Genomic DNA, 19,777 nt, shown 5'->3' on the forward strand with positions numbered 1-19,777 from the left:
ATATATATACATTTTATTAATAAACAAATTCACAAAAATTTTTTAAGCACTTTACTCTTAGGTCACTGAAATCAATATTAAATACACTTGTAAGTATATTTTCCACTAGAAAGTCATTCAGATGTGGATTGCCACTATAAATGTGGAGAAACTGCATGTAGGTATAGCCAATACATTGGAAGACAAAATAAAGTAGCGGATGGAAGCCACTGCTTTTAGTCGTTAGATCCTGCAACCTCTTCCGATTTTGAATGATCGTTTCCCTACTACTCTCAATACAGTTTCTGATGTGAGGTGTGTAGAAAGTATAGGGTAGGCCAAGACGATAGAAAAACTCGATATTCTTCGTTATTTGAAAGATGCACAGCCAATGACCCGTCAGCACAGTCAAGGGACTGCTATTAACAATAATTAAGGTATTGCTTGTGCGTTGAATTTTTCCAAGATAGTCTGAGGGTAGACAATAGGAGTTGTTCTGGGACATATAGGGGTCCAGATTAAATACACTGATTATTTGACTGGTGTTCATGGCGCCAAGTGTAGTAGAACACTGCCTTCGGGAGTGATTTCCCAATAGATTTCATATTGATTTAGTGAGATTAGTGCAATACTCTCAGCCAATGGGTCGTCAAATGTACACTCTAAACGCACAGTCCCCGTACATACTATACTCATATCCCGTGTGCCAGACAAATCTAATACAATGATTCCATGTGTTTTAGCAAACATATTTTCGGTTATACCATTTTCAAATAGCTGCGAACCATGATCTAGGGTTTGCACGGTCAACTCATACAATGTTCCATAGGATTTATCAAAAGATAGATTGTAGAGTGGGATACCATTTACTTTGCACACAAGAGATTAAAGTCCAAACATCTCGAATTTATGTTGGCATTCAGTCCATGATCCTATTGCATTGGCGCTCTTTACAAATGCCAAAGCCAATTTCGAGGGGATTTTGCCATTGATAAAGGATGAATCGGTGAAGGTGCGTGACCCCATTGCAATATGACGTTGATTGGTGATTGTATGAGGAACAAGTGGTTTAATATTATTTACATTGGCTCTTAGCTTATCCAAGGCCAAAGCAGCTGAACTCATGACCCGTTGTCTGAGTTCATGAAGTATTACTGAGGTGAAGGAGAGACTTACATCGGGATTGTCAGCAAGTTCCTTTCTCAATATGAAATTGGATGGAGCAAGCGTCAATTTTATATCCACTTTAACATTGGGCGGCAGCCATTGGGATATATTAAATATTTCATGACATATTTTTCCAACTAGATGTAATTCACTAGTTGCAGCATTTTTAAGTGCATCTGTACTATCAGTATTAGTAATATATTCATATCCATTGCAGGTGCCTCTCAATTCCTTGTATGACTTGGGTGTCATCAACATGAATTGCATATAGCTTGCATAGTTTGAGAGATTGTTGCTTGTGCTAACCAGCGTGCCATTGATGTAGACACTAATTTGACGAAATAAATTATGTAGTATGCAATTTTCATAGGATATTCCATCGGCACGAATTGGCATTGTATTATCGGATTTCCGGACTTTCATTTGTAAATCTATAAATGTTGAAGACATGTCCATAAAGTAGTCTTCATTGGAATAAATTTGAAAGTGGATATTATCGGAGAGGGGTTGTAGTGGATAAAATTGTTCATAGTATCCATGCTTGACACTCACATCAACATTTTCAGCATTGAATAGATTCAATGAGGCGGTTATTGAAGGTTGAGAATCCTTATGCGGCAGGTAGGACATCTTAGGAAAAGAAGTCTAGTTTCGATCTAACAATTCTATTCCTGGGGCTTCTGTTCACACTACGTGTCGGCTTTTTCCTTCTTTTCTTCGACAAAAGGGATGTATTTTGTTTTCGTCCTGAGTAGAGACTGATGAGTGATGCGTTGTTTCTTGACCTTTTTAAACCTTTACCATTCTGTTTTAATTTCTCGCCAAGGGTTCGTGCACTGGACCTAAGATTTTCCGTAGCACGTTTTTTAAAATCCTTGCCAGAGCCCCAATCGTATAGTGTAGAGGATGCAAAATCTGTCGCAGCCGGTAAAAGATATTTTCTAGCCAGTGGTAGTGAAGAGCAAAACAGCTTAGAAAACCAGCTGCCAAGACCGTAGCCAGACACTGACGAGTGACCCTTGTAATAGTCCATTACATTGCCCTGTTGTCTTGGGCCAAGAGTATTAACATAGAAGTTAATATCAGGACAGGTGAATACCACTTTTCTATTATACATCTTGCTATTGAACGAAGGGGCGAAAATGACATGTAATCACAGCCAAACCTTTTGAAATTGCTATTGGATCACCCAATTCAGTTCTTAGTGTTAACTGACAGAGTTCTAAATAGGAAGTGTTTACGGGGATATACTGAAGATGCTTTATATTGTAGTGGTGAATATGCTCTTGATTGGTTTTTCATTCAAGAACTCGTAGGAGGGGAACATTAGAATTACCAACACGAGATATTTTCAAAAATGAAGCTTTGAAAAATATACCTGTGTCTGTAAAGAAGGCAGGTAGGTATTCAGCAAAAATGGAATTATAGTTTCCGGCCCTTTTAACGTTGACTATAGTGAGCTTAAAGACAAGAACATACTTTAGGTTATCATTGAGAATAACCTTTTCGTTGGCAATAGGTGAACTAATGTAGATCTTGCCCTCCTCCTTTAAATAGTTGAAATGAAAAGCTCCTTTTTTACGAGCGGAAATTCTTTTATTAATAGTACGACATAAATCATTCATGCAGGTGAGTTCCTCGTAGGGTAATTCAACATATGGATAATCCAACCAATTGATTTTTTGAATTTGTTCTTGAATTTGATGGTGGCGGCCAATCATAGGGTCTAATTTTTATTTCATATTTACGATCTTTTCTCAGGATGTCATAAGTATTTTTGAGAATAGAATCGACAAGAGCCACTTCTTACTTTCTGTCGAATTTGGTGATGGGGGAGAGTTTTGTCCAAAAAATCACTTGTTCTATTCAGATCATTGTAGAGAGGATCAGAAACATTTGACATGAAGGTCACATATTAATCATTGGGCATTGTTTATATCTTCAGCACTGAGCCAAGAATCAAAATCCGATTTGTATCCTAGCGGACGAACAAACAACTGTTTCTTTCCCCTACGAGTACGACTCTTTAATATCTTTTCAATTTGATAAATTTCACTAGTGTTTCTAACTTTTTGCAGTTCATATTCATAAAAACCACAAAGAATCTCATCATCCTTGGTGTCTCGTAGCCGATACGTTGTGGGCTCAGTGTCTAGAATTTTGGACACTTTAAAAAGTTCGGTGCTCCATAAATAATTCTCCTTTTCAAAATTATTGGTGGTTCTATTAATTCGAACTGTATCACCAACATTGAATTTCTTCTTTTTTCTTCTCATTGCCATTGGAGTATTGCTTTAGAAAAGCATCAAATGTGTTTTCACTGTAAGGAACTTCCCGAGGGCTTGAGTTGGACAGAGATCGATGTGGTCGATGGTTGTATATCTGCATGATTTTGTCTAAATCATGAATAAAAGCAGGTGTATTTTTCAATGTACAATATCTTGAAATTAAAAGACGAATCGTTCTTATTAATCGTTCGTCCAATGCAGCCTTTATAGGAGTATGACGATGATAAAGTGAAGTATTATATTTGAATAGAACCTTTTGCACATGTGGATTAACAAATTCACTGCTACGATACGATTTAATTTTTCTATACAAATCCTGTTCAAGAATACTTTCAATGGCCTGAGCAACTTCAACACCACTCTTTGATCGTAGTGGAATGGCATAGGCATAACGACTAAATGCAGTGATTGCCACCAGAATATATTTGTAGGGGGTACTGTGACGCTTCCGAACTATATCTAAAGTTTAAAGATCAGTTTGTGTAATATGCAGAGGGGAAAACGCTTTTGTTTGTCAATAGTGCTTATAGCGAAGTCTATAATTCCGATGTAGTGTATAAATTGGCTAATTTACTAAATGCTCTTTCGCTTTTTTCAATGCGGTGCCAGATACAGCTTTGGAAAGCGTTTTGTGAGAACTTCAACTTCCTACCTTACCGACACTTTCAAAGATACATTTGAGAACTTCAACCATTTTGAACGCAAACTAATAGTTTAATGTCGACTCCACTTTGACACACTGGTGGACGAATCAATTCATCTTCGCTTTTGACTAGCAGCCACAGGTGTTGTAAAATCAGTAGTGCTAGTATTTTCAAAAATTGAATCTTCTTCTTTTTTAAATGGTGTTGTTGGAGGACTATATTCTCTTAGTTTCTTTAGAATTTGCTTATTGCCAATAAGACTTTTGGGAAAGTTTGATACACTTAGAAAGGTGTATAGATTATCGTCAAAGGATAAGAGTCCTTTACAATTCGTCACCATATCACAAATTAAATTAACTAGATTATAACTTTTTACCTGAATTATAGTTCTTTTCCCGGTGTTCTTAACTTGAACTTGATCACCAGATCCCAATATAAGATAAGATAATACTCTTTTACTCTGTTCCCGATATGAGTGGGTCAATAGGTTTCCAATTTTCAATACAATTGAATTCAATTCTTTCTCCTTTGATTGCAGTGCTGCTGAATCTTGAGGAGATGTTTCCTGTTTAGAGGGATCGGCGGCGACAGCGACGGTGGGTCTCTCACGATAAGGTTTATGTTTGTCCATACGTCGCAATGCATCTTGAAGTAAAAGCAGTTTTTTGTCATCGTCAATATTCTCATCATTAATGAATTTGCTTAGATTGTCTTCAAAATGTTCGATGGGCGAGAGGACAAGTTCATATGGTGTCAGTTTATAGGGTTTGGCCATCTAGAGAAAAGTGGTTACAAGTCCTTCAATTATCGGCAATAAAAGTGTGAAGAAACTACCGCCTGCTTGAAGGAGCCGTTTTCTTTTAAATTTGTTTACCTTGTTTTTAAAATCCAAGGCACATACAATGGAACGAAGTTGCTTTGTCTGTTGTCTAAATCCTTCTGGCAGTTGAACATTGCCCTCAGTTAAATTTAAACGAAGTTCAGATATTAGATTAATGAAATCATTGTCGACACCATGTTTAAGTATGGCCTTCCTAAGGAAGGGTTTTGAAGTGCTTAGAACTGAAACTAAATGGCGTTGTTCGTGTAGTTTCTTCAGTGTCATGATAGTGACTAATAGCCTTTTTTACTGTTCACTGAAAGATATACTGTAATTTCATTGTCAAAAATGTCGGTGACTACACGAAAATCCTCAGGCGTTTTCATATTAATATCCAATTAAAAATAACCATTGGGCATGCTTGTCGCCTGTGTTTATGCCGAAAACATATTTTTTGGTGTGCGGGGTTATATCTTTTTTTTGAGTGTTATTCGCGCGATATAATCACGAACGACTCGATAGATAATATAGATAGTGCAATTCAAAGCAAGGGTTCGCATACATTTGCTCTGATGAAACAGATTGTGTAGAACTAGGGTTATGGAAATGTGCTCATGATGAGATCGGACAGTGAACAATGGCAGCATTTCCTGTGAGAATTGTTCAATGGATTCATCCAAATCATCAATAATCAACCACGAGTTCAACTCAATACTATTGAAAACATCAATTCCTCGTATGGATTGTTTTGGTATGGTGGTGGCAATAGCTTTTATTTTATCATAGGACTCTTGCCAAATACTATAGCAATAGTATCTTTTCTTTCGGTTTTTCTATAAACATTTTATCGCAATTTTGAATTATTCTAGCTAAAAGCGTTGTTTTCCCTGACATTGAGGGTCCACACAGAAATGATCTGAAGGGCGTTTTAAATTGATACATGCTGTTGACAACAGTCGGACTATGACTAACTGTAAATCATATGTGTCCAATGAATAAGTAGTAATTTTCCCATAGATCTATCTATTCAAGAACAGCAAAAACAAAATTTCATGGCAACATTTATTACGACAAATATTTGTTCAACATGAACACTTTGTCAACATGAAAACTCTATTTGTTCAACATGAACAACGATGACACTTTTTGTCTTTAAACACCTTTGTCCATCTACAGCACTTTTTGTAAAACACTTTTCTGTACAACACCCTTGTCCATCTACAGCACTTTTGGCCATCTACAACAATTTTTTCACAACACTTTTCTGTATAACAAAAAACAATTTTTTGTACAACAACAAAATACACTGGGAACTAGCACAGTTGAACATAATAGTGAATTAAAAGGTAGGACCCCCCCCCCCCCGGGCGCCGGCCATGGGGCGGGCCCACCCCCCGGGAGTTATGAGGGACAAAGGATCGTTGTCGCCACTTCGCCGGGGTCGTGGATGGGTTAGTGGTGGTGGTTAGTGCTTGGGTTAGATTAGCTGGTTAGGTTAATTTATGAAAGGTTGAATGGTGGTGGTTAGGCTAGTTTATCCAGACCAAGTTGATTACGATAGTCTACGCATTCAACTCGGTCTGAAATACGATAGTGACCATGAGGCAGGACACTCACACCATTCTCGAGCACATAGACCTTGTCAGATATACATGACATTGCATTTTTTTTTCTACTCTCACAGTATAATTTCTCTACTGTAGAGAGCGAATTGCAAGCACTTGTGCTCTTGGCACTAGGCTACTTTCTGCACAGTCTCTGTACACGCTCATGTTAAAATTGATCTTTAAAAAATGTGTAGGCACCCCTTTACACGCCTTCTTTTCATCCCCACTCTGTGTTTCAATGCAATAAACTTTGGGACCCAGGAACACCCCCCTGGATATCAAATCACTCCCCGTCTCCGATTTTAATTTTAAGAGTTGGTTGGGGGCTTGACTGTTCACCAACTTGGGGTAGAAGGATGGATTCCAGTTGGTGAAATCCATCCGCGAGCTGATGTGCACCCCCTTTTGCAAATCACCCAATAAATCTTCAGTCCCATTTACCTTTAACAGCAGAGAATCTGTATCCCCATAGTAAACTTGAACCTTCCCCTCCCGTGGCCATTGCACCTTGCACATATTGTAAAAGAACGACAATATGTGTTTTTTTGAAATTTCGAATACTGAACTACCTCCTGCAATATTCTTGTTCAGTACTACATTTCGCTTTTTCCTGTGTAGAAGAACCGTGCCAGCCTCTATGCTCGTGAATGATGTAAAATTAAGGTCGGTAATAATTCGTGCACACTCTAGAGGGTCAGTCACGACGTCGCAGGAAGATCTGTTGCGTACGATTTCACACATTTTGCCAAACGCTGAATTTAGAATGAGCTTGTACAATTCCTTCTCTACCTTTGAATTTGCCCTAGAACGTTTATCGACAAAAGTATCGATAAACGTTTTCAAATAAGATTTCTGATTGAACTGCAGGACCCTATGTATTTTGGTGATTTTGAAACCATTGTTCACCATCCAGTGCAAACGCCCATGGTGAACAACGATATTCTCTTTAGGGTCCAAATCAACAATCAGTTTCTGTTTGGAGGGAGTCCAGTGCATCCCCATATCCTCAACCAATGATCGATTGTAGGGGCTCAATGAGTCCCTGGTCATTGGTCGACTCATACAGGGAAAAACAAAACCGTTGACAGAGTCGTGAAGCGCCAGCGGAATCTGACCGTCAATTTCAAAGAACCATCCTTGTGGCCCGTTGTCCTCGACGGTGTTAATGTCGGGGAACTCGCAAGGATTCTCAAGCCATTGATAGCTCCCACACGGAAAAGAGTAGTGGGACATTGCCGATGGGTACAACGAGTTCATGTCCAAGAAAACTGCATTTGACTTTACACCGGTGCTTTGTCCGATCGGATCGGTTGATAAGACGCGGTCCCCGTGAAAAACATACCCTCCCCGCATTGAACGCTCTAAAAAAAGGTGTTGATCTACATCGGTGATTAGGCCTATTTCCTCCCTACTAATTTTTAAAATTAAATCCATTACTAAATGGGGTGTAGAAAAATAATATCCTATATCTAACCCGAACTCTGAATAGATCTGGTCTGTATTCTTACAGACTATATCCAACAGAGTTAGAACGTCACTGGCCAAGTACAGTCTACAATAATCCCACCCATTTTTACAATCCCCCTTAGCCCACAACTTCTTGGCAAACTCATAATCCTCGGCTGTGCATTCATTGTTGGTCAGTGAATAGTGAAATGCTTTAATTGGGGGTAGGTTCACTTCGCTTAAGGGAACGGCAGAACAGTAACAATCGTATGCATATACACCTTTGCTGGTTAATAAGTCATACATTTCACTGTCTGGAAAGTGCTGTTTAAGCAAGGGAAAGATATCAAAATTGTCGCTTTTCTGCACTTGAATTAGTTGACTTAAGGATTTAGGGAAAAAACTAAAAGAATCTAAAAACCTAATTTTATTCCAGCACGTACGCTCATTATCCACTACCTGCCATTTCAGTTCAAGAAGCAACAACTTCTCGGCTGATTTGGGAATAATATTATAGATAAATGAATTATTTACCCATGGACTGTCTACTCCCCCTCCCTCCCGGTGCATTCGTGCCAGTGCAGGTAAAATACATTTTAAGTCATAATTAGAGTTATGAATAAAAACTGGGATAAAAAACTGTTGACTAACGTTTAAATTACACGATTGATGCGCTACCCCCCCTAAAATTACTACCCTCCGATGATATTTCCTGCCACAAATGATCATGGTCTCTGACTTTCCCCCTCCCCCCTCTTTATCCTTTAGTCCCCTTATCATCCTCTACAAACTCCCCCATACAAACCCAACAAATTTTTGATTTTTAATCGCGAGACGATCCGCTGCAGACAGCTCCATTGGATAATGTGTATTTCTCAAACGAGAGATAGCGCCATTAGCCATGCCAATTAGTTTAGTCAATGCCTTGACCATGCACTCATCTCCCTCATCCACTATCTCAACTATTTCTAACAGTCGCATAGTGTTAGAACTATCTCTTTGCACATGTGCATAGGACACTGCAATGGCCTGGTGTTCTTTGACATGGTTTGGATATTGGGGGTCGTTCACCTCTACTAGCTTCGCTTCGCAGTCTAAAGATATTTTGTTGCATTGGAGGAGGGTGTTCTGGAAATTTTTAAAGCGATGAATGGCCCTATCCCCTGAAACTGTTTCCACTGTCTGATAACCATGCTGTCTACAATGTCTCATATGATCCCGCAGTTTTATATCACTACGGGATCGAGACAGGCATGTTGGACAGTAGAAACATTCCCCCCGATGCGTTCCCTCCCCCCGAACGCGACGCCTGTCAGTGAACGGGTTGAAATGACTAATTGTATTTGGTTGTCTAGGCGGTGTGTAAAACAACCAAACCCAGTGTTTAACCAAATCAACTGACGGGCCCCTTACTGGGAATACCACCCCCTTATTCTTAGAACGAGTTCCATCTTTAAATTATGTTTCGTATTGTACCACAGTAACGCCGATATTTAAATGAGCATTAGCCCTTTCGAAAATATCAATGGATCTAAGCTGTACTGGTTATTTTCCTTCTAAGCAAGAAAAATCTACAACTGGGAAATCGGACCCGTCCTTCCCATGTACAGCCCAATGATCTAAATTCTTCTTAGTTGCGTCACGAGCTAGAGGCTCGAATGCTGATATGAGGAAAGCATATTTGAAACACTTTTGATCTGTTTCAAAACAGATCTTCTTGACCCCACGACAACCTAATAGATATGGATTATATTTCAAAATAGTATCCCTTTCAGACCTAGCCCCCCCTCTTAAAATAAAATCTTTCTTAAATTTACAAATTTTTACACTTAAATTTTCAATAAATAAAATACTGAGCCACTCCCATTTTCATTATAGTTCTTGAGATGCGCTATAATTTGCCCTACCCACTCACTAAAAACACCCTCAAAATTTTTTAAATTCGGATAAATTATGTGAATCTCTGAATTGATAAAATGATAGTAAACCTCGCTTTTTCCCTTATTTAAATAAAAAACCTTTAAAACAATTGAAACTTTAATTGAATCCCGACCCCCCCACACCTGACTGTGTTTCTCCTGTCGTGCACGAATTTTATCTACATAGGCATGCACAATCTCTACGGGATCAAACACATAATTTCCCCTCATAAGTGTATTAAAGAGATCCCCAAATGTTGCAGTGAAAACAGCTTTATTATTTAATATTTTGGTGGATAATATAAAATCAGTAAAATTTATACCCCCTCCCCCAAGCTGCTGAACAAGATTCTAAGTCAACTCCAAGTCATTCGAGCAAAGAGGACTCTTTGTTGTCTTGACGGTTGGAGGAGGAGGGGTTTCAGTAAAATCCTTTAAAGGCTGCAAAGTGTTGGGGCTCAAGTCTACCAGCTCAACTGTGCTAGCTTCTACATTTAAAAAATCATTTAAATACTCGTCGATTTTAAAAGTTACTCCAATAGAGTTGATCCACGTTTTGTTGTCCTGAAAGCCCACTGACTTCTCTGCCTCCTCTATACTGCAGAGCGAATAGGTGGCCAATTCACCGACCTATGAATGATAAATGGCTTATTTTCAAATCCTCCCACCTGTTTAATTTTTTATTTCTTAAATGTATTTGGTTAATTCAACTTAACGAAAATCTAATATTTGAAATAGAATGTGGCATTTTTTTTTTTTTTTTTTTTTTTCGCAGCGCATCCTGCGGCGCATCCCTGCGGCGCATCCTGCGGCGCTTTCCTGATCCGCGGCGCATCCCTGCGGCGCATCCTGCGGCACTTTTCTGGCCCGCGGCGCATCCCTGCGGCGCTTCTCGGGCCCGCAGCGCTTCATGCAGCACCTCCCACAGCTCTTCCCAGCCCCCTTTACATAATGCCCTTCAAAAGTTGAAATATTTCTAATTCTCGCGCAAATGTTCCAGGATTGAACCGTTAACTCGCTTTCCCCTCACTAAAATCTCTGGCACGATAGAAATATTCAGTGCAAATTAGAACGTCAATATGTGACAGATGGGATAATCTCTTTCTTAAAACTATGTGAAAAAGAGCATTCAGTTTCAAAGGTACCCAAAATTATCTGTGTTAGCAATAGAGAAAATATCAAAGATTAGAAAAAATAGCATTTCCAGTTTCAAAGGCGGTTATTATTAATTGACTATAAATTACATAAAAATATTCGCTTATGAGATATCGGAGCGATAGCAAAGATTATAAAAAAGAGGAGTGTTTTCTTTTTAAAAAAATTACATTTAGATATGTAATAGTTGGGGTGAGGGGTGAATATCTCGCTGAGATAAGTTTATATTGAAAAATAGTGAAACAGAAAAAAACATTGGAAGAGATAGAGAAGTAGGAAAAAAATGCTTACATTTGCATAATCCGTCTGGGCTTGGGTGCCCGAAGGACCAGGTAGTGCGTGCTGGAGGGTAAACTCCTGACCTAGCGTCGATGGGGCAGCTATTAGAGGACCAAGGAGAGCGGATGTGCAAGCGATGTCATTAATTTCTTGTACAGGAGCTGTGACCTGTGCAGTCGGGACAGCTTCTGAGACCCTTGAAAAAGCTTGCGTATGTGGGGCTTCGGCATTGTAGCTATTCGCCCAGTCTCTCTTTGGTTTTCTGAGAGGTTGCCTTGGGTCAAGTAGCGTGGAGCTGGGGGGTTTTGTCCAGCGACCATATTGCATGACAGTAGCCTTCGCAGGGGGCGCATTCTTAGCCCTCGCTTTCTTAGTGGGTGGCGGTGACGAGCATTCTTCGCTATTTGCGCCAGCCATAGCTCTCATCAATGTAGGGTCCGCAAATTCTTCATAATTTGCCTTAAAGAAGAGAAAAAAAAATCAAATCAAAATAATTTCTCCCTTTTTAAAGAAAGAAAGTTATTAACTATAATTTTGTCTAGAAAAGTATTTATCGCAAAGAAGTAAAGCAAAAAAGCCATATTCTCTCCCCCCTAAATTTAGGAAAATTAACCCACCCTATGTCTACCCTCTCATTGAGTTAATCATGCGTTTTATTCAAGCGAAAGGTATATCTTACTACCTTTTATTCAAATGTTATAGCTAAAATCATTAAATGAGGAAGAAGCAATTAAGGTAAGAAACAATTATCTTTTCTTCTATTTTTTCACTATTAAAAGTGCTAACCTCCTCCCCCAACAAAAATCCAGGATTCACGCCCGGGAATATAAAAGAAACTTTATTGAAAGCTTGAAAAAAATTAAAAACATGACTAGACACGCAACGCATATATTTACACATTAGTTTTCTTGTCAATGGGTGTAAATGTCTACACATCGAATACCCCTTTACTTTTAATGCGAAGAAATAGTTTGTTTTCATTTTACACTGATGGCGGTAGAATTGAAGGCATTGCCCTCCTCCTTTTACATAATTTACTTACAACGAAGCTGTTAGAAGCGATGTATTGTCCCCTCCCCTCTTTTACATAATGTCCTAAATATATTTTGTTAGCAATTATTTTGTTTAGAATGCATTTCTCTACTTCTATACAGGTTGCATAGGCGTAGCTTAATTATTGCTTAAAATCGTTTGAATTTGACAACCAAAACAAACCCTTTGGCTAGACCGATACCGTTAACACACCGTAAAAGGGTGACAAATTAATTATAACCTTGCGTAATTTTATAGTCAAGTTTGTGGCTTAATAACAATAGCGACGGGTGTCACAGAAAAAATAAATTTAACGAAAAGGTATTTCTTTTGCGGTGGTTAGGTTTCGAGGGTAAAAGAATATATTTTACGTTTTCCATCGAGTATAAAGATTGTATGGTTTGTGGGGGGGGGGATTTAGCTGGAAATATAGAGGGAAGGAATTTATCGAAATGGTATTTCTTTTTGCGAGAATTTGGGATTGTAAGACAATGGGGGTGGGGGGGGATATTGTTAGACCCTAATTCGAAAATAACTTGTTTCTCTACTTCCATGCAGGTTGTGTAGCCCTAGCTTAAGTATTGCATCAGTGTGTTTTAATTTTGACGGAAGAATAGTTCCGTTGATCGCGTTTGTAAACCGGAAAGGGTGTCAGCTAATAATAGGCCTCGTGCTGGAGATTGTGTCAAAACAGAACGGGATTTTCATTAAAAATTGACAGAAGTCAGCAGACACTTTAGCTGAATATACTGGAGGGTGACCAAGGAAAATAAAAAGTGGAATTTAACGAAAAGGTATTTCTATTGGTAAGAATTTGGGATTGTAAAACAGTGTGGGAGGGGGTTAGGGTAAAAAGAATATATTTTACGTTTTCCATTGAGTATAAGGATTGTATGGTTTGGGGGGGGGGGGGGTTAGGGGGTAAAGGAATATATTTACGTTTTAGCTGAATATACTGGAGGGTGTCCAAGGAAAATTCGTTTGAAAATAAAAAATGTACTTACATGGTAAACTGTGGCTGTCAAGGCCTCAAGCTCATCAATTATATCTATTGTTCTATCCATTGTGTCACAATACCTTCTGATAATTGAATCACATTGCATGCCCGTTATATACGAAATCTCAAGGTCAAATTGTTATGTAAACAAAGCCCTCTGATTGGCTGAGAAGGAAACACGTGATCTAACTGTTACCCTGGAAACTCATAACATTTGGCTTGAACAACAATAACAAATACGGTTTCTCGGAAACTCATAACATCTGCATCGAACAACAACAAGAAGGGAGTGACAAAGTTCCTGTTTTTCCATTCTCACTGACAAATTCCATATAAACATCAAATAAATTGGTCAACACACATAACCATCCATAAAAACATCAAATAAATCGACAAACACACATAACCATCCATGAAAATAGACATAAATGTGACAAAGTTTCTGTTTTTTCATTCTCACTGACAAAAACCATAAAACATCAAATAAATCGACCAACACACATAACCAGACATAAACTATGTAAAAAAGTTGTAGGTGGCAGCAGGGGTGAGTGATGGGAGTCAATAAGGCCCTTCTACTGTCGCAGGGTTATGTGGGAGGATCTTACCATGAAGGAAGTTTTCATGGGAGAAGGGACATTGCTATGAAGGGGGCGCCGGATTTCCCAGCATTATTTAAAAAAAGATCCGAAATTACGCGTGAAAAAACCAGTTTTTTAACTGAAAGTAAGGAGAAACTTCAAAACTTAAAAGGACAGAAAACATTACATATATGATTGGTTTCATTCTCTAGTCAATACCTCGCTCTTTAAGCCAAAGATTATTTAGTACTTTCATAAGAGCTATTTATTCTAATTAACGGCATTTGTGATTAAGGGGTCATTTTTAAAGAATTGGAACAAAATTCGAACTTTAGCTTAAAGAGCAAGGTATTGACTAGGGGGCGAACCCTCTAGTATACGTATTAAAAATATAAGAATATAGAAATTCGTTAAGTAAGTTAATTCGTAAGTTACGTATATTTATTACTAATAAAAACGTTCGTAAATAAAATTAAACAGGTTTCGAGAAAGCCATTTAACCAAATAAAAGTAAAATTAATATTCAATTTTTTTTTAATTATTCATGCACGGTGAGTCAAAATCAAAACCTTCATTAAATCAAAAATGTTCAAAAATTAAATAAAAAAAAACAAGTTTTTTTTAACTGAAAGTAAGGGACGACGTTAAAACTTAAAACGAACAGAAATTATTCCGTATATGAAAGGGGCTGTCCCCTCCTCAACGCCTCGCTCTTTACGCTAAAGTTTGACTTTCTCACAACTCTATTTTTTTTTAACAATGAAAAACTTTAGCGTAAAGAGCGAGGCGTTGAGGAGGGGACAGCCCGTTTCATATACGGAATAATTTCTGTTCGTTTTAAGTTTTAATGTCGCTCCTTACTTTCAGTTAAAGAAACTTGTTTTTTTTTATTTAATTATATTTAGCATTGATTATTGATGCTATGACTGAACTGCATCTCGTCATCAAGCGTCAGAATATAATATTTTTTGATAAGTGGAAGCATATTGTGTCTTCTGATTTAGTTCAACATACCCCTCAACATTCCCCGAAGTTTCACCTTAATACTTTTTTTTTGGTACACGAAGTTTCACCTTAAAATCAAACATTTCCCCCTTTCCCAATGATAAATCATGCATTTAAACAATGGAAAAATGTTCTTAATTTAAAATCCTTGCCCTGGGGTTGTGGGGAGGGGGCATGGTATCCCCGAAGGCATAGCTATTAGACCTTTTGCTATTTAAAAAAAAAATGAATTTTTCAAAATTTTGACCAGTCTTGAAAGGAGGAGGTATATAAAAAGACAAGAAGAGCTGGTTGCCTTTTGGTGACTCTTCAACATTCCGCTCAATATAACGAACGTGAAAGCTTCAACTTAATGCCTTCAGTCTTTCGTTAGATATTGCTGATACACCCTTCTGACAACCAGTGTACATACAGGGTGTTTTGATTTTGTTCGGAATCCCTCTCAACATTTCCTAAAGGTTTCATCTTAATACCCTATATCTTTTTTGAGACCTAGGATCAAACATGCCCCCTTTTCCCAATAAAAAAACCTCTAATGTCAACAATGGATAATTTGCATAACTTACAGCCCTTGCCACAGGAGCTGTGGGGGTCCATCAACCCCGAAGGCATAGTTGTTTAATCTTTAGACCATTTTAAACAAAATGGTTGTGTCAAAATTTTGATGAAATGTCGTTTGTGGAAAAAAGGGCCGAGGAGGATGGCTTGTTGCCCTCCGATTATTTTCAACTCTTAAAGAGGGCACTAGAACTTTCCATTTCCAATTAAATGAGCCCTCTCTAAAGTTTATTTGACCACCCTTCCATATTAAGTGGCTTTGGCAAAAACGAATAAATGAATAAGAATACAGTGAAGCCTTGTGGCTGTTCACTATAGGCAACACTAAAGAGTTGCCTCTGATTATCACATGCCGATGAGTCATTTTGCTCCCATAAAAATCCATCCTGTAATGCGGGAAAATCCATTCAGCAAAAATGTTGGAAACATCCAATGATAAAAGAAATGGTTTGGAACTTGAGAAGCTTCTTGTTCAGTGACCTCTGGTAAATAATGCTGAATTTAAGGTTTGGCAACTTGGAAACAGGTATTAATTTCCTCTCTTAAATTATCTATGATTCCTGTTTCCAATTATTCTGTTTCGATGGAAAGAGGTTTTACAGCCCGACTAGGCTGTACAGCTCAATTTAGCAGCTTTAATATGAAAGCCTTGATATTATATTTGAAGTAAATAATGTTAATATCGTTAACTTGCAGTCTTATATTCAGCTTAGATAGCTGATCCAAGATATCAAAAAATGACATGCTCTTTGAATCCAGGTCTCAATATTGAACACTTACTTTTTCATTTTATCTCTAAGAGCTGTTTAATTTCATTTTTATCTCGTTGACTCGGCTGACAATATTTAATTTTGGTATCCTGCAGAAGTGTTCTTTGAACCGACGAGCATTGAGAGCATACGATTAATTGACAATTATTGTCAAATAGTCAAGTATTTCTTGCAAAGGCTTTGGGAGAGTCTTGGAATCAAGACAAAATAGGTGAATATTGCAGTGGATTCCCTCTTTGCTTACATTGCAAGATCCTTAACTTTCATCTGAAGACCACCTTAACCTATGAATGGCTGGCTCTTCGTAAGTACGTAAGTGCGGTGTGTCTTTCCTCTGCCCCATTCCGGGTCACTGCTCAGGTTACAAGACATTAAGTGAAGTAATATCCTCGAAATCGTGAAACGCTAGCCCACAAACAAATATCTGTTGGAGCTCGGGATCGTTTGTATATGGCTTGTGGTCTTTGGGTTTCAGTTTCGACGATTTATATTGTACACATCCCTTAACCCAGAGACCTTGCGGGTCAAGTCTTTCTCAAAGGCATATTTGTTGAATATATCAACTATTATAAACAAAATTGCTATCTCAAAAATTTTGATCAAATGTCTTGGGATTTAGAAAATTGCTCTCTTTAATTGATTATAATTCTTAAAAAGGGCGCTAGAACTTTCAAGTCCTAATCAAGTTAGACCTCTCCGAAATTTCTACGACCAGGCCATCAAATTTGATTCAAGAGAAGGCAATAGTTCCGTCTGAGAATATCTGATGGTACCGAATAGTCCAAGAAGGGATATTATATTGTGAGAGGGGATTTAAAAATATGAGCCAAAAGAAAAGATAATAGAATTGGTAAATTTCATTAACTTCCGGACAACAAGGTCCTTTTAGACACGTTTATGGTCAGGATATAAACATTTGTTTAGTGTTTAACACACAGAAGACAAAATATAATAAACCTTAAATGAATAAAATGTCGCAAGTTTTGCAAATTATTCAGAAAACATAGATCCTCTTTTGGTTACACCAACACAAGAACCAGGCCTATCAGCTTTCTTGGGTCATTTAATTTCAAAGATGCTTAAAACTGTCAACAAAGCTAAAAGCTTGTTGGGAAAAAAAAAATAATATATTACCTTTTATGTTGGTCTGACAAAATTGACTAGTGCATGTTCCACAAGGCGGAGGAACATCTTGTGGATAATCGCAAGTTCTTGTATCTGGGTTATACACCAAACCTTCACCGCAGTACCTTATGTTCGCTTGCCATTGATAGCATATGTAAAACGATTCACAAGAATTTGGATCAGAAAAGTAGCCATTTTCTGATGGGCATGTGAAGGGGCCACCTGAAGGTGGTGTATTCATAGTAACAGGGGTCGTCTCCTCAGAAGTTCCAGGTTCGGGGGTTTTATCTGGGGTTGTCATAATTGTCGTTGTCTTGGGTGTCGTGCTACCTGGTTCGCAAACGTCTGTTGTACATGTTCCACAAGGTGGAGCCACATTATATGGGTAATCACAGGTTCTCTTTGGAGGATTATAGACTAAACCTTCTGCACAATAACGAATGTTTTCAGTACCGTCATAGCAGATATAAAATGAGTAGCAAGACTCGGGGTTTGAGAAATAACCATCTGGCTCAGGGCACACAAATGGACCAGAAGTTGGTGGCGCGAATGTAGTCTTGCTGTTAAAATCTGTTGTTACAAAGGCTGTAGTTGTCTCAAGTAAATGATCAGTGGTTCCACTTGGTGATCCTGATTCAGTCGTTTTATCCAGAGTCGCTGGTGTTGTCTTGGGTGTCGTGCTACCTGATCCGCAAATGTCTGCAGTACATGTTCCGCAAGGTGGAGCCACATTATGGGGAAAGTCACATGATTTCTTTTGAGGATTGTAGACTAATCTTTCTGCGCAATATTGAATTGTTTCAGTACCGTCAATGCATATATAAAATGAAAAGCAAGAATCCGGGTTTGAGAAATAACCATCCGGCTCAGGGCAAACAAAAGGAGCAGAAGTTGAAGTTACTAATGTAATCTCAGAACTAGGTGTTTCAAAACCTGTTGTTTCAGTAACTAAAATAGTTGTCTCACTTGTCTGTTGAGTGGTATGTGTAGTTTTTGCTTCAGTGCTTGTCGAAAGAGTTCCACACGGAGGTTGTACCATATGAGGGAAGTCACATTTTTTCTTTTGAGGATTATAGACTAGCCTTTCTGCACAATACTGAATGGTTTCGGTACCTTCAATGCATATATAAAATGAAAGGCAAGAATTAGGGTTTGAGAAATACCCGTTAGGCTCAGGGCAAACAAAAGGAGCAGAAGTGCTTGTCGAGAGTGTTCCACATGGAGGTGGTACATTAAAATCGTAGTCACATGTTTCCAAGTCAACATTAAAGACAAGGCCAGGGGGGCATTGTTGCCTACTAGCAATGCCAGCTTCACAAATATAAAAAGCATCACATGCATCTGGATCTGGAAAATATCCATCAGGTTCAGGACACGTGAAAGCTGATTTTGCGTTAATGCTGTGAAAAATTGTTTTTAATTGTGAGGAATCTTCAATTGGTAGAGAAAATATATTGCTGCAGTCAACTGTTTTTGCGTCATCACATTCTCCCAGGTCTATATTATATAATTTGCCAAACAAACATGTAGTTAACGTTGCTATACCATCTGCACACTCATAGATGGGCGTGCAGTCATATGGACCTGGAAACTGGCCACTTGGTTCTGGGCAAATAAATGGAGCAATATCAGATGTCGATAAAACTCCTAAAATAAAAAACAGATTTGTCATGAAGTTATTTGAATATTAAGAATTTTTTATTATTATTCTCCTAAATAATTTGCCAAATAATATCACTCTTTTTCTATTGACTGAAAAAATTTCAACTGTGCTTTTAAAAATGATCTATAGTCCATAAGTTTATTTTCACCTTTGGACAAAAGGTTGCCAGCAAGTTAGCCATGAGTACAGATTATGTTCTGGTCTTTAGAAGACAAAGGGGGCGAAAGCCTCACTCCTCTAGTTTTTTCTCGTTTTGAGATTGATTCGGTCATTTTTGTAATTTCTGTAATTTCCCTATTTTTTGAAGAAAAAAAAATTGTGGAGAAAAAGTTGTTTTTTTTTAAATTGATATATCTAAAACCAACATTTATTTTTGGATGAAGTAATAAAAAACGCTGGTGGACTGCACTTAATGCTATTCAGACTTCTCTGGTATCTGAAAAATCTGTATATGACAACTCTGTTAAAAATTCACATATAAATGGTCATTGATTTTTCCATATTGGTTGGAGTCAACGAAATAAGATGTCATCTTGATAAAAAGTTGTTTACCAGCACAATTAAGGTTGGAATTCTCGCCATTAAATATTGGAAGGATTTTTTTCAATGTTTTTTATAACCATGATTGATAGAATTTTTGACAATTTTTAAAATCCTCTCCATCAAACGATTTCAATCCCATATGGTTTTGCCAACAAGAATAGTTGACGTGTGAGTTTCACTAATGTTTTCTTTTAGTTTT

General features: G+C 37.9%; 1 protein-coding gene across 2 annotated transcripts in view; it reads right to left on the minus strand.

Annotated features, from left to right (window-relative positions):
* LOC148946611 (uncharacterized) overlaps window positions 1–19,777 on the minus strand; it is a 51,875-nt gene that overhangs the window by 18,060 nt on the left and 14,038 nt on the right. For both annotated transcript variants that reach the window (XM_089096282.1, XM_089096281.1), the window contains exon 2: window positions 17,382–19,019. In XM_089096282.1, the coding sequence (XP_088952408.1) occupies window positions 17,382–19,019 (1,638 nt within the window). The remainder of the gene's footprint in view (window positions 1–17,381; window positions 19,020–19,777) is intronic.

The sequence above is a fragment of the Artemia sp. Qi Xiang Cuo genome, chromosome 11 (genome assembly GCF_049724085.1).
Source record: "Artemia sp. Qi Xiang Cuo chromosome 11, ASM4972408v1, whole genome shotgun sequence".
Classification (NCBI taxonomy): domain Eukaryota; kingdom Metazoa; phylum Arthropoda; class Branchiopoda; order Anostraca; family Artemiidae; genus Artemia; species Artemia sp. Qi Xiang Cuo.